Raw genomic sequence first — 15,876 nt, forward strand, 5'->3', positions numbered from 1 at the left:
ATCGGTACACCTCTATCCACCATGCTCGTTATATCCTCAAAGAATTCCAGTAAATTAGTTAAACATGATTTCCCCTTCATGAATCCATGCTGCGTCTGCTTGATTGCACTATTCCTATCTAGATGTCCCGCTATTTCTTCCTTAATGATAGTTTCAAGCATTTTCTCCACTACAGATGTTAAACTAACCGGCCTATAGTTACCTGCCTTTTGTCTGCCCCCTTTTTTAAACAGAGGCGTTACATTAGCTGTTTTCCAATCTGGTGGTACCTCCCCAGAGTCTAGAGAATTTTGGTAGATTATAACGAATGCATCTGCTATAACTTCCGCCATCTCTTTTAATACCCTGGGATGCATTTCATCAGGACCAGGGGACTTGTCTACCTTGAGCCCCATTAGCCTGTCCATCACTACCCCCCTAGTGATAGTGATTGTCTCAAGGTCCTCCCTTCCCACATTCCCGTGACCAGCAATTTTTGGCATGGTTTTTGTGTCTTCCACTGTGAAGACCGAAGCAAAATAATTGTTTAAGGTCTCAGCCATTTCCACAACGAGATTGTTAATTAATCCTCTCTCATTACACAACACCCAGTCTAAGATGGCCTCCCCCCTAGTTGGTTCCTTGACATATTGGTCTCAAAAACCATCCCTTATGCACGCCAGGAAATTCTCCTCCACCTTTTTGTTTCCAGTTTGGTTAGTCCAATCTATATGCATATTAAAGTCATCCATGATAACTGCTGCACCTTTATTGCATGCACCCCTAATTTCCTGTTTGATGCCCTCCCCAACATCACTAGTACTGTTTGGAGGTCTGTACACAACTCCCACGAGCGTTTTCTGCCCTTTGGTATTCCGTAGCTCCACCCATACCGATTCCACATCATCCAAGCTAATGTCCTTCCTTATAATTGCATTAATGTCCTCTTTAAACAGCACCGCCACCCCACCTCCTTTTCCTTTCTGTCTATCCTTCCTAAATGTTGAATACCCTTGGATGTTGAGTTCCCAGCCTTGGTCACCCTGGAGCCATGTCTCCGTGATGCCAACCACATCGTATCCGTTAACTGCTATCTGCAAAGTTAATTCGTCCACCTTATTCCGAATACTCCTCGTATTGAGGCACAGTGCTTTCAGGCTTGCCTTTTTATTACACTTTGACCCTTTAGAATTTTGCTGTAATGTGGCCATTTTTGTTTTTTGCCTTGGGTTTCTCCGCCCTCCACTTTACTCATCTCCTCTCTGTCTTTTGCTTCTGTCTCCATTTTGTTTCCCTCTGTCTTCCTGCATTGGTTCCCATCCCCCTGCCATCTTAGTTTAACTCCTCCCCAACGGCACTAGCAAACACTCCCCCTAGGACATTAGTTTCGGTCCTGCCTAGGTGCAGACCGTCCGGTTTGTACTGGTCCCACCTCCCCCAGGACTGGTTCCAAAGCCCCAAGAATTTGAATCCCTCCCTGTTGCACCACTGCTCAAGCCACGTATTCATCTGAGCTATCCTGCGATTCCTACTCTGACTAGCATGTGGCAATGGTAGCAATCCCGAGATTACTACTTTTGAGGTCCTACTTTTTAATTTAGCTCCTAGCTCCTTAAATTCATCTCGTAGGACCTCATCCCATTTTTTACCTATATCGTTGGTACCAATGTGCACCACGACAACTGGCTGTTCACCCTCCCTTTTCAAAATGTCCTGCACCCGCTCCGAGACATCCTTGACCCTTGCACCAGGGAGGCAACATACCATCCTGGAGTCTCGGTTGCGGCCGCAGAAACGCCTATCTATTCCCCTTACAATTGAATCCCCTATCACTATCACTCTCCCACTCTTTTTCCTGCCCTCCTGTGCAGCAGAGCCAGCCACGGTGCCTTAAACTTGGCTGCTGCTGCCCTCCCCTGGTAAGTCACCCCCCCCAACAGTACTCACAGCGGTGTATCTGTTTTGCAGGGGGATGACCGCAGGGGACCCCTGCACTACCTTCCTTGCACTGCTCTTCCTGTTGGTCTTCCATTCCCTATCTGGCTGTGGATCCTTCACCTGCGGTAAGACCAACTCGCTACACGTGCTACTCACGTCATTCTCAGCATCGTGGATGCTCCAGAGTGAATCCAACCTCAGCTCCAATTCCGCAACGCGGTCCATCAGGAACTGGAGGCGGATACACTTCCCGCACACGTAGTCGTCTGGGACACCGGAAGATCCAACGCTGCTGGGAAGAAGATGGATGAAGCAAATACAAAACTGTTGGAGTGGGGAAAGCCTCCAGGCCTCGGCGATCGACGTCCTATGCGATCCCAAACTTGGATCCATCGCAGCACCTGGAATTCCTACTGTCCAGCTCGACTGCGTGGCGACGACACAGACTGCACAACTCAATGGCGCGATGATCCAACCTGAACGACCTGACCTCACCTTCCGGGCTCCAGTGGCAGGACTCCGAGGGAAGAAGATCGGCGCAGAAGGTAGATTCCTGGCTTCCGTGGCAGAACCTGGGGAGAAAAGAACCTCATGGAGAGAAAGAAGATGGTGCCCTCACCACGAGATGAAGCATCAGAAATCAAGATGGCTACGAACAGACCACGAGGGGCCGCTTTGAGGGAGCAACACGTGATGCTGAGCAGTGGACTGGATTGGTGTAAAGATTGCAAGACCCTCTTAATGGAGACCGGCAACCCAAAACAATTAAAGGAACAGTTCCACTCCTGGTACAGCGATGACGGGGACACTAATGATAAAGGTGTAATTAATGAATGCAAGTATATAAAGGTACTGTTGAATGGTACCGGTGATGCTAATGAGAGAAATGTAACTAACAAAGACAGGTATCCAAATGTAACCTTACACGGAAATGAGGATAGTACTCAAATAAGTGATGTAAGTGACAAATTTGTACTGTTGAACAGTGATGCTGGTAATGCTAATGAGACAAATGTAACTAACAAAGGCACGTATCCAAATGTAACCTTGCACAGAGATACTGATCATACCAGGAAAGTGTTGTAATGGACAAATATGAAAGTGTAAAGACAAATAACAATGTCAAATCGGCCGGTTGCGGCTGGAGCCAATGAATCATTTATGCCAATGATAAAATGAGAAATGATGCTGGGTTCTACATGTATGCTGACAATGCCAAAGGCAACCACCTGTGGGAAACACCCAGGCTCAGCGGGCTACCTGATCATGTAGCCTGCGCCTCCGGGACCAATGTGATGCCCCAGGGAGGGTGGCCACACACACACAGTGGGAGCAAACCCACCACCACTGGCAACCTGCCCCAGATCGGCCTACCCCCCTGGCCACCAGGACCAGCACTGGGAGCAAGAGGCCAGTACCCTCCAGTTTTCCCAGCGGGACCTGGGATAACCAGACTTCCACCAACATGAAGGGCAGCAGGGTGACCCTGCAGCCCTCAATGGAGGACAGGGAGGCCACACCACCCTGTGGCTCTGCCCACCACTAAATGTCCTGACCCACCCAAACAATATAATGTATGTACCTTACCTATAACATGTACTTGCTCCACCACTGCTGAACTCAAAAACAGTGACAAAACCAACCAAATTCCTTACTCACTCCACATGTATGCCAAATCAGGTGTTGAGCCACACATATGATTTATGTCTGGGGGGGGGGGGGGCGGAGTGGGGGTGAGGAAATGGATGTATGCAGCCATGAACACATGGATCACAACCAGAGCTCGCACAAACCTCACCACAACCTCTCAAGTCGAGGGCCAGAGACACAGTGCAAAAGCCTGTGGCACAAGATTAAGCGGGGAGTGTTGTTATGTATGTTAATGTCTGTACTGTAACACTAGATCACTGAATGTAGTACTGTTGGAGCGGATTTTTGGACATATACTTGACTAGTATACGGGACCAAACATTTGTTTTATTTTCCCCTTTAATGAATTTTGTAAGGGACAATACTGATGCATTATGCTTTATATATAAAAAAAACAGTTAGACTTCAAGGTATGCTGGCCTTGAGTTATGGAGATAGGAAAGTGAGATAATGAACACTGGAGAGTTAAGTGCTGGGTATGTTTGTTTATACCGGTGCCAAAAGCCTGCACTTGTTTATACTGCCCTGTCACAATGCAGGATGGTTTATATCAAAAGCTTAGCCTTCGATAGTAAAAGCTTTGTAGTGCTAAAGCATGTGATGTAAAGTGACGTAATTTGTAAGATAAAAGAACCTCACTGGAGATACCAATTTGAGAAGTGGTTCAGAGACAGGGGTCTCTAATACTTCTCCCAAAGCTTTGTCTCCGATTTAATAAACCTCTCTTTATATATTATACAGTCTCGGAAATATTTTTCCACAACAAAATGGCGTCACGAACAGGATACTGTCTGATCAGACGTGATCACTTAAGACAGTATCTGGAATCTGGTGTTAGAGACTGAAAAGAGAGGTGTACGGGCACGTCAGGATAGTGTATAAGATACGCGTAAGTAGATAGCGGGAAGAGGCTGACTAACCAGTTTGAGTTGTCCCTTTAGTAAATAAGGTCGGTGCGGAAGGGAACTGATCACTCCAACCTAGAGCTGAAAACTCTGGTGGTAAGGAAACACGCTAGCTTTGTTGCGAAGACAAAGGGTCTCCACAGAGTAGTCGTGGCCGTGAGTATTACAGAAACAAAGGGAAACGTCCGAGACTGGCGAACATGGAAGGTAAGGAAGGAAATGTAAAACGCGGGCTGCCCGGGTCATTAATTAATTGTAACTTGCGTAATTACGTAATGCCATAAAAAAGCTGATAGTGACTATCTTAAGTGACATATGGATCCTAACATAAGCTTTGTTGAATGAAGAGAGACTTTTGTGAGTGTCTATTTTGAATGAAGAGAGTACTCGAGTGATTTGACTGTGGAATGAATGAAAGCCTGTTTGGGAAGGTGTGGAGTTGCCTGCCTGTTTTAGCTCCACCCACTCTTTCCAAACAGAGTGAACATTTTTTTAACCCTTCGTAGTGTTGTCCTGTATGTGGGAAGTTTAAGAAACTGTGAACCTTATGGTATTACATTTTAAGTTAGAAACAAAGGTGTGGATATATTCGGATGATAAGTTACAGAGCTAGGAAATGCACAAAGGATAAGTTTGTTGAGTAAAAGATAAAAAAATACATGGTCCCGGTAGTAAAAAAAAAAGATTTTATTTGACACGCTCACTTACTTGTCGAAAGAAAACATGCAATTGGGTTGAAAGACATAAATTTAGTCTAGGAATGAGATAAAGAATGCCTTTTAAAACGCTCCCATTTTCCTTTGTGTAAAACCTTGACACGAAAGCTTCTAGCTCAGTAAAAAAAAAGAGTTTTAAATTTAGAAATACTTCAGGGATCAGGTCAAACTCCTGGGCGAGTGGTGAGCTATCTGTGAAGGTGTAAAAGGGACTTTTCAAAAAGGCTAAAACAGTAAGCTTTAGCAGTTTAGAAAAGAAAAAGATAAAGCAGGAAAAGGTCTCTGCCACGGGAACAGAAGGAGGGCAGAAAAGGGGGACTTGCCATAATTGTGGAAAACCGGGCCATTTTGCCAGGGAATGCAAAGGGAAAGGCAGTGAAAAGCAATGTACGTATTGTGGTAAGAAAGGGCATCTGGAAGCGACATGCTATGGTAAAAATGGCTATCCTAATAAGGCAAGGACCCTGTCAGAACAGGAATACCAGAAGTGGCAGGCATACAAAGCCACCCGGTGATGTCCGGCGGCCCCTGTACAAAGTAAAAAGGAGGGAAGGATATATGTGCCTGCACTAGTAGGGGGCCGACAGTGTGAGATGCTAGTGGACACGGTAGCCTCAATATCCATTACCAATATGCCCCTTCCCGTCACCGACAAGAAGGCTCTGATAAATGGAATAGATGGACGGCCCACACTGGCCTACCTGAGTACCACCCAATTGGTGGAAATTGATAACTTATATATACCCATGAGATTTTACGTATGCAAGAATCGTGAGGGAACAATATTGGGGAATGATGTAATGAGGGAATTTAAGGCCCTGATTGATTGTGGCAAGGGGAAACTGACATGGCCAAAGGCGGATGGCAGTAAGGGAGATATAGGACAGATAGCCCACCATGTGGAAAGTATAGGTGTAGCTACAGCCACAAAAACTGACTGGCTTATCGGGACTGGACGGTATGGAGGCATATGTACCTCTGTGCCCGGGGTCTGGGCACAGACAAAATTGGATACTGGAAAGGCGAAGATGGATCCTATTAAAGTCCCTGGACCACCTCATAAACCACATCGACAATACCCTATAAGACCTGAAGCTAGAACAGCGGTTGTAGAAATAGTAAAAGGGCTAGTGGAAAAGGGTATCTTAAAAGAAACAGTTAGCACCACTAACTCCCCAACATGGCCGGTAGGGAAACCAGATGGGAGTTCTAGACTCATTATCGACTACACTGCCCTTAACAAGGTCACCCCCAAATTACACCCGATAGTGGCCAGCCCCTCCACAATCCTTAATGGATTATCCCCTGAACATAAGATCTTTACAGTCCTAGACATAGCCAATGGTTTTTGGGCCCTTCCCCTCGACCCAGAATCACAAGAAAAATTTGCCTTCACGGTGGAGGATAAACAATATACTTGGACCCGATTACCACAAGGATTCCATAATAGTCCTGCCATATTCCATTGAGTCATGAGGGATATACTAAAACAAATAGAGGTACCGGCAGGAAATAGTATTTTACAATATGTCGACGACATATTAATAGCCTCAGAAACCAAGGAAGGACATCAGGCAACCCTATACTTAGTATTAAGTGCTCTGGAAATGGCGGGCCTTAAGGTTAACCCCAAAAAGGCCCAGGTAGGGAAATCCCAGGTCCTGTACCTAGGGTATTGCCTCTCAAAGGGGCTGAAAGAAATGCCCTCGGATAGGAAAAAAGCTGTCAAGGACATGCCTAGACCAGTAACGGTAAGGGGGGTGAGGAAGGTACTGGGCCTCTTTAATTACAGCCGGAACTTTATCCCTGGTTTTGCAAAAATTGCTGAGCCAATGCAAAGATTAGTGAAAGGGGGGAAATCGGCCCTAGACCTCATAGAGTGGGGCCCTGAACAAGAACAGGCGTATAGTAAACTCAAGTCAGAACTAGTTTCCACACCTGGATTGGGACTGCCTGACATGGGTAAGGATTTCCACATCCACTCTAACAATGAAGGTGGGTTCTATATGGCCGTGGTCACCCAAGATCACGGGGATAAAAGGAAACCTATAGCCTATTACTCAACCACCGAAAGCTCGGTGGTGACTGGGTTATCCAGAAGAATAGCCGCGCTAGATTGCGCAGCTTGGGCAGTAAAAAAATAAGCGAGCCTGTGGTGATGACCGGAAACATCATTCTCCACACCAAACACACATTGGTAGAAATGTTAAACACAGGAAAACTGAGAACCGTATCTAATATGAGACGGGCAAAGTGGGAAGCAGTCCTCTTAACACCCAACAAAGCGGTAACCATAATTAGGGATGTAGGAAACAACCCCGCAGAAGGTATGATGGGCGAGGGGGAACCCCACTTTTGCGAAGAGGTATGTGAGGATATGGAAGAGGATAGAATAAAAGACGCCCCCCTTCAAACCGCAGAACAAACCAGGCTTGTAATGAAAATACGTAGAGGGACTACCTCATACCGGATGGGCCGTAGTTAACTAGGAATATCTATACAGACAGTAGATATGCGTTCGGGGTAGTACACGATTATATGACAGCTTGGGGGAGAAGGGGTTTTATTACAACTAGCAGACATCCCATAAAGCATCAGCTGAGAATAGAAGCTCTTTTAGCAGCCAGTAATAAACCAAAACAGGTAGCGGTTATTAAAATTAAAGCCCACAGGAGGGAGCCGGACCGAACCAGTCCAGATTGGCTGAGGCACCAGGGAATAAAGCTGCAGACGTAGCTGCACAGAAGGCATTAGAACAAGAGGAGTGTGAGGAAGCCTCAGTCAGTGCCGCTGGGGCCCGAGACCAACAGATAAGTATTGAGAAACTACACCTGGACACTTCTGAGGAGGAAATAGGTATGTGGACAAAGCAGGGCGCAACGCAAGGGAAGGATAACGTTTGGAGACAAAACGACAAGGTAATGGCGCCTGAATGCATACAGAATACCTTATTGGAGTTGCACCATGGCCTGTCTCATTCAGGACGAGAGGGCATGACCGGGAGTCTTGGGAGAGATTGGTGGTGGATGGGGATGGGGAGAGATATTGGCAAATATTGCCATCGATGCGTTACGTGCGCACAATATAATCCAGGCAGGCCCATTAAAATTAAAATGGGACACCAGCCCCATCCACGGGGGCCATGGGAACACGTATAAATTGATTTCACAGGTCCTTTGCCCCCATCCCATGGAAAAAGACATTGACTAGTGATTATAGATCAATTTACCCGGTGGGTGGAAGCTTTCCCCACACGTGATTGCACTGCCTCAACAGTGGCAAGGATATTGACCGAGCAGGTGATTCCCCAATGGGGAGTGCCTCAACAGTGGCAAGGATATTGACCGAGCAGGTGACTCCCCGATGGGGAGTGCCTCAACAGTGGCAAGGATATTGACCGAGCAGGTGATTCCCCGATGGGGAGTGCCTCAACAGTGGCAAGGATATTGACCGAGCAGGTGATTCCCCGATGGGGAGTGCCTCTTCAAATAGATTCCAACCAAGGCACCCACTTCACCGGAAAAATTGTAAAAACAATATGCCAGCTGATGGGCATAAAACAAAAATTCCACATCCCCTACCACCCGCAGAGTTCTGGAATGGTAGAGCGCATGAACCGTACCCTTAAGAACGCCCTGGCAAAGGCCATGCAAACGTCAGGAAAAACGTGGACAGAAGTATTACCCATTATATTGAAGTTAAGAGCCATGACAAACTGGACAACCGGATTAACCCCTTATGAACTAATGACAGGAAGGGCGATGCAATTACCAGAGAACATCATAACAGGGGGGGCCGATGTAGGCCCATTAAAAGACAAAATAAAACGGTATGTTTTGGAACTAAATACTCAATTAAAAGGGATGCGTAAATTGGTTAGGGACAATCAGGAAGAAAGAGACGCGGAAGCAGAGCTTACAAAGCTCCCTGAAGTCCCGTTGGCGGGAAGTCGCGTTATGGTAAGGGTCCTCCCGGGAAAACCGGGGTTTGCCCCAAAAATGGATAGGACCGTATGAGGTTATAATCAGCAGGGACACTTGTGCCTGCATCGATGTTAAAGGGAGCGGACAATGGAAGTATTGGACCCAGCTTAAGGTTTTTGAACCAACCGTTTAGCACACGTATTAGTTGTTGTTTGTCTATTCTTCAAGCAAGCCATACGGCCATTTTGCCTTTGACTATTTGTTAATTATAGAGTAATAAGATGAAACTATATATTGCGATCAGTGCGATTATCATAGTTCGTGTTAGGTCCGGCCTGCTAGCTAGACCGAAACGAGAGTTACATGTAAATAGCATTTTGTACATGTCTTATGTTTATTAGGTGGCGACGGGGGCTGAGAGAGAGATTGGGATCGAATCTAACAGCATACAATGGCACTTATTTTGTGTGCGGGCATAAGGCCTACCCCTGGTTGCCACAGGACTGGAGGGGGTCCTGTTATTTGGTATATGTAGTCCCTTTTGTCAGACGGTTACGTACTTTAGCAGAAGTACAGACACTAGGTCGACTAAGACGAGATCTTACCCCGGTAGAGAGGCTATTTGGGGTCATGATGTCCCATTCGGGATAGGATGCACCATGGATGAATTACATAACCTAGAGAGGGTACTGGAACAGATAGTTAATGACACTGCTGAAGCAATGGAGGGCATAACGGCTGAAATGGTAGCCATACGCACAATGGTACTCCAGAACTGAATGGCCCTAGATTAGATACTAGCACAAAGTGGGGGCACATGTGCCTTAATTGGAGCTGAATGTTGCACTTACATTCCCGATAATTCAGAAAACATAACCAACCTTGCTGATCACATAAGAAGGGAGGTAAAAGAAGTTATCCACGACAGCAGGAGGATCTGGCTGGTTTGACTGGCTGTTAGGGGGATCCTGGGGGTCCTATCTTATGCATGGAGTAATTATTCTGGTTGTAATAATAATTACTTGCTGTCTGATTATCGGGTGTTTTAATATCTGCTGTAAAGTTATGATGGCCCGACTGATGCCAGTAGCCAGTGTAATCGCCGAAGAAGAAGCACATCTGATGGAAATACATGAAGACACCAAGAATGAAGAAACAGACGACGATGACACCGACCACTATCTTTGAAGGGTAGCCTAGAGCTACCGGCAAAGTGGACATATGGGACATCAGGGAAGTAACATACCCCAAAGGACGAATATATGACATCATGCTACTATCATTGTGGTCATCTGGATTTCGTGAACATCCTCCAGGACCAAAAGGGGGAATATTGTTGGAGCGGACTTTTGGACATATACTTGACTAGTATACGGGACCAAACATTTGTTTTATTTTCCCCTTTAATGAATTTTGTAAGGGACAATACTGATGCATTATGCTTTATATGTTAAAAAAAACAGTTAGACTTCAAGGTATGCTGGCCATGAGTTATGGAGATAGGAAAGTGAGATAATGAACACTGGAGAGTTAAGTGCTGGGTATGTTTGTTTATACCGGTGCCAAAAGCCTGCACTTGTTTATACTGCCCTGTCACAATGCAGGATGGTTTATATCAAAAGCTTAGCCGTCGATAGTAAAAGCTTTGTAGTGCTAAAGCATGTGATGTAAAGTGACGTAATTTGTAAGATAAAAGAACCTCACTGGAGATACCAATTTGAGAAGTGGTTCAGAGACAGGGGTCTCTAATACTTCTCCCAAAGCTATGTCTCCGATTTAATATACCTCTCTTTATATATTATACAGTCTCGGAAATATTTTTCCACAACAGTACCTTCACACTGTGTACACCATACCTGTACCACCAGAGGGTGCTACTGGTGGAGACCCACACTGCACGTAACCAAGTATAAAAGAGAGCTCATCTCTTGGTGTTCTCACTCAAGGAGCTACAATAAACGGACTAAGGTCACTACAGTTTAAGTACTATACCCTTACCTCGTGGAGTCGTTATTAGAGTGCTTACACATACTACACTCCCAATCCTTGGAAAAGACATCTGAGCCTTGAGGCAAAATCTCTGAAAAATACATTTGAGGCATAAAACTCAAAAAATAAATATTTTCTACCTATAGAACTGGATACTTTGTTCCTCTCAGGATGGTAATAGTGAGGTGGGATCTCTGCCCCGCTCTAAATCCAATCCATTTTTCTGGGTTTGGGCTCATCCGGCATACATGGTAGGTTCCTGCAGACATTCCTGCCACTAACAAGGTACTTGCCTTTTTCAAAGAGGAAAATTCTACCATTGTTGCAGCACCAGAGGAGGCTGCCTCAAGTTGAAAGGAGGTGGAAAATCCCAGAAGAGCAGCAAAACTATTTTTAGGAAGTCAACCAAAACTAAGGCCGAAAAAGCTAGGTGTTTGTGGCCCCTTCCTTTCATTGATTGATCTAGAGGGCATACTGTCGCTTGCTCAGGGACTACCACGATCTTTCTCCTGGGGATCTGTGGTTCTGGCAAAGACAACGGTGTTATGAATGGAAATCAGCCAGGAACCTGGGCCCTATTATGGGAAAGGAAAAAAAATATCAGCAAGTGTTTCCGTTTCTGACCGCCATCCAGTGACTTCTGCTTGAAAATACACTTGTGTGTATAGAAATTAGATATGGGTAGTCCCCATGAAGAATAGTCTGCCAACAGTCACTGCCTCAGCTATTTAAGAGAGGTAGCAGAGGACTACTGACACTGTGACAGTGTATGTCACCAAGAATCAGCGCAACAGAAGAGGAGAGGAGAAAACATGAGCTGAAAAATAAACTTATCGTGCCATATATGCTGAAAGCCTCAACTTGGACCTTATTCAGTTTATCTTCAATTTGGGGAGACAGTAAATGAGTATTTCAATGTGATGAAAATAAGTATGGATGTTTGATGGTCTAATATCCCATTGAAACCTGGGGCTAAATTTCAAATTACATTTTATTTCATTTTCCCTTAATTTTCCCCTTAGGGTTTGTTAGCAGTTTGTTGTCCAGCAAGTTATGGATCCCACTAGCCAATCTCAGCTATGCCTGTTTTCTGATACATCCTGTTGTAATAGATGTGTATAATGGGTTACAGGAGACACTCTTTCATTACACAGACATCAACATGGTGAGTAATCCCACAATTTCCTATCATTTAATTCTGGGAATATTAATGCAATTCCAACAATGACAACAACAAGTTGCGCCTTTAATATAGTAAAACACCCCAAGGTACTTTGCAGGAACATTATCAAACAGAATTTGACACCGAGCCACATAGGGAGATATTAGGAGAGGTGACAAAGAGGTTGGTTTTAAGGAACATCTTAAAAGAGGAGAGAGAGAGGTAGAGAGGTTTTGGGAGAGAATTCCAGAGCTTAGGGCCTAGGCAGCTGGAAGCATAGCCACCAATGGTGGAGTGATTAAAATAGAGTACCCGCAAGAGGCCAGAATTGGAGGAGCGCAGAAATCTCGGAGGGTTGTAGGGCTGGAGGAGGTTACAGGGATAGGGAGGGGTGAGGCCATGGAGGGATTTGAAAACAAGGATAACAATTTTAAAATTGAGCCTTTGCTGAACCTGGAGCCAACAGAGCACACAGGTGTGATGGATGAAAAGGACTTTAGGTGAATGCAATTTAGGATATGAACAGCAGAGTTTTGGATGAGCACAAGTTTATGGAGGGTGGAAGAAGGGAGAGCATTGGAATAGTCAAGTGTAGATGTAACAAAGGCAGAGATGAGGGTTTCAGCAGCAGATGAGCTGAGCCAGAGGCAGAGTCGGGCAATGTTACTGATGTGGCAATAGGCAGTCTTGGTGGTCGGAAGCTCATGTTGGAATCAAACACAACACCACAGTTACAAACGGTCTGGTTCAGCCTCAGACAGTTACCAGGGAGAGAGCCGGAATCAGTGGCTAGGGAACGGAGTTTATGACAGGGACCAAAGATAATGGCTTTGGTCTTCCCAATATTTAGTTGGAGGAATTTTCTGCTCATCCAGTACGGACAAGCAGTCTGAAAATTTAGAGACCGTGGAGGGTTGAGCAATGTGGTGGTGAGGTAAAGGGTAGGGGTGTTGTTAGCATAGATGTGGAAACTGACATTGTGTTTACGGATGATGTCGCCGAGGAGCAGCATCCAGGTGAGAAATAGGAGTGGGCCAAGGATTTTCACGGGCTTGGGAAACATCAGGAGTATTAAGAGCAGTTCTTTAAAATTTTTTTTCATATCTTCTCTTCTCAAGGAATTTTTAAAAACTGGTCAATAGTCACAAAAATTTCAGTCTTTTTAAAATATAACGATGGGAGTCAATCTTACTGCCCCTAGGTTGCTAGTCTATTACCATAACCACTAAACTACTGTAACCCCTATTTAAAGAGAGTTCAGAGGTACATTTGTATATGTTATGTCTTATTTTTCAGAATTATCCAACATGTTGAATTAAGTTATTTTAACCTGAAAATAATTGATCCACGTGAAATGTTTTTTATACATGTTACAACACATGGAGCTGATATTCTGATGTGATAAGAGTATTAAATCAACATGTAATGACAGATTAGGTGATGTACACAGTCATGTTTAACCCTCAAAATATCAATTGGATGCAGGATCATTCGTTTCAATTTTTAAAAACATTTATTTCTAGGCATCTAATGGAGAGCTTTTAAGGGCATATAATAAATGTTTGATAAACCTGCATCTACTTGAACAGGAGTTTCTGCTCAATTGTGTTGGTTTTTTCAGCACAATCCCCCCACCGCCCCCACTATATCGGCATAAGCAGCGCAAAAGATCACAGAATTTTAAGGGCAAATTACATTCAGTGCAGCGCGAGTTTTTGCAATCTTCTGCGTTAGTTTTAAAATCATCACGCTAGAAGCGGGTCCCGCCTACAAAAACTGTCTGCGTCCCCAGGGTAAATTGATCACCATTGGGAGTTTATGCTAATTGCGCTCATTTGTGGGTCTTCGAGGAGGCTTGAAAAATTAAGCTGGATTTGGGTTTTATTTTGGGTATGTTTTGAAAGGTTTTGAATTACTTTTTAAAACAGATTTGCTGAGGAACTGACTACTATACCCCAATCTAACTAGAAAATAACTTTGTATATTTTTTTTAAGTAATTTTCTGTAATTTGAAATCGGGTTACTCACAGGTGGTGGATTGTCACTGTGATTTAAAATGTTTATTTTTATATGATAACCCCAGTTTCAGCTGTATTAATCAAACTTTACCAAGTTACCACTCTTAAATATATCAAGGAATATTTTCTAAAGCAATTCTTTTTTTAAATTACGTATTAAAATGCTGCCCAACTGCGCTGGTTCATGGCAGATTTTGCGTTCAGCGATATGCAAACGAGTTTGAGTGGAAACTCGGGGGCGGGAAAAAAAATCACTTTTCAAAATAGGCGCAATTTTGGGCACTATTTGCGTTGAAATTGCCGATTATGCCCAAATCATTCTAGACATGAGGTTCAATGTTATAAAACATTGTAATGTCTGGATGAAATCTAATTCCATCCTTTTAGTAACATTTTTTTCACTTCTTACACCACGAATTTCCTCAGAGCTGCTCCTTCTTCATTACCATTATGTTTGCAAATGGAATTTCCCCCGCACTTCCAGTGAAGTTACAATGAGAGTAGGAGCAGTGCTGAGAAAATTCCAGGCCTACATAATATATACATTACACAGCCACTAACTTCCTGAGAAAGTCTTTTCTTCAAAAGATGTGTTAAATTATTTCAGATTTATGAACCATACTAATTTTCTCTTTTTTTTCCTCTTTCTAGTTCTACCTCTTCGTAGGTCACACAGTTTTGGCACACATTATAGGATTTGCATTATGCGTACTCATTGAAAATCCTATTCAAGCGTTAAGAAAATACTTCTGATGATCTAATTCTGGAGCGCTCAAGAAACACCTTCCCTGAGGATTCAACATTTTGATTTGGTCTTTATGAACATAATAGGCTGAAATGTTAAATCTTTAAGCCCCAAGAATATGGCCTTCTGGTTCAAAGAACATTTCATTCTTTGATAGCATTAGTGAAGAGGATTTTAAACACCTCTGTGCTATTTGAGACTGTTTAAGAAAATGTGATATACAAAATCCCTTCATATCTCAGTCACCATTCAAATTGAGGAGCATGCCACTCATTTAAACCCTTTTCATAATGAAATGCTAAACAATATTCAGGATTAACTTTTAAGTATATGAATAGTTGTATGGCATTTTTCATTAAAGTTTGCTGCCTAGAAACTTATTATATGAGCTGTTGAAGTCCATCTTTTTCGAAAGCACAAGTAAATAGAAATGCAACTTTAGATGTAGAAAATTTAACAATGAAAAAATGATTTCTGTTCTTTGAGCATTTGATATTGAAAGCAAATGTTATAATTCCACATTATGTAAAACCTACTGTATTTTATCTATAATGTATATATATGTAAATATACACACAAAAAAGTAAAATGCTGCAGATGCTGGAATTCAGAAATAAAAATAGAAACAGTTCTGATGAAGGGTTATCGACCCGTTCACTCTGTTTCTTTCTCCACAGATGCTGCGTGACCTGCTGAGTATTTCCAGCATTTTCTGTTTTTATATTGTATACATATATATATGGATGTAGTTATTAGTGTGAGATCATAGGAGAATCAAAAGAATCAAAAGGATGAAAGCAGTGAAAATGAAAGGGAAGCCTATTCCATTTAACAAACAAAATACATTTTAA

The 15,876-nt window shown here is 43.6% G+C and overlaps 1 protein-coding gene across 1 annotated transcript in view; it reads left to right on the forward strand.

Moving 5' to 3' along the window:
• The window catches only part of oacyl (O-acyltransferase like), a 69,037-nt gene extending 53,756 nt beyond the window's left edge, over positions 1-15,281 (forward strand). Inside the window, exons 14-15 of the mRNA XM_070860066.1 lie at positions 12,123-12,265; positions 14,932-15,281. Of these exons, the coding sequence (XP_070716167.1) occupies positions 12,123-12,265; positions 14,932-15,033 (245 nt within the window). The 3' untranslated portion in view covers positions 15,034-15,281. The remainder of the gene's footprint in view (positions 1-12,122; positions 12,266-14,931) is intronic.
• The last annotated feature ends 595 nt before the right edge of the window (positions 15,282-15,876 follow it).

This window comes from Pristiophorus japonicus, chromosome 2 (genome assembly GCF_044704955.1).
Source record: "Pristiophorus japonicus isolate sPriJap1 chromosome 2, sPriJap1.hap1, whole genome shotgun sequence".
Lineage (NCBI taxonomy): Eukaryota > Metazoa > Chordata > Chondrichthyes > Pristiophoridae > Pristiophorus > Pristiophorus japonicus.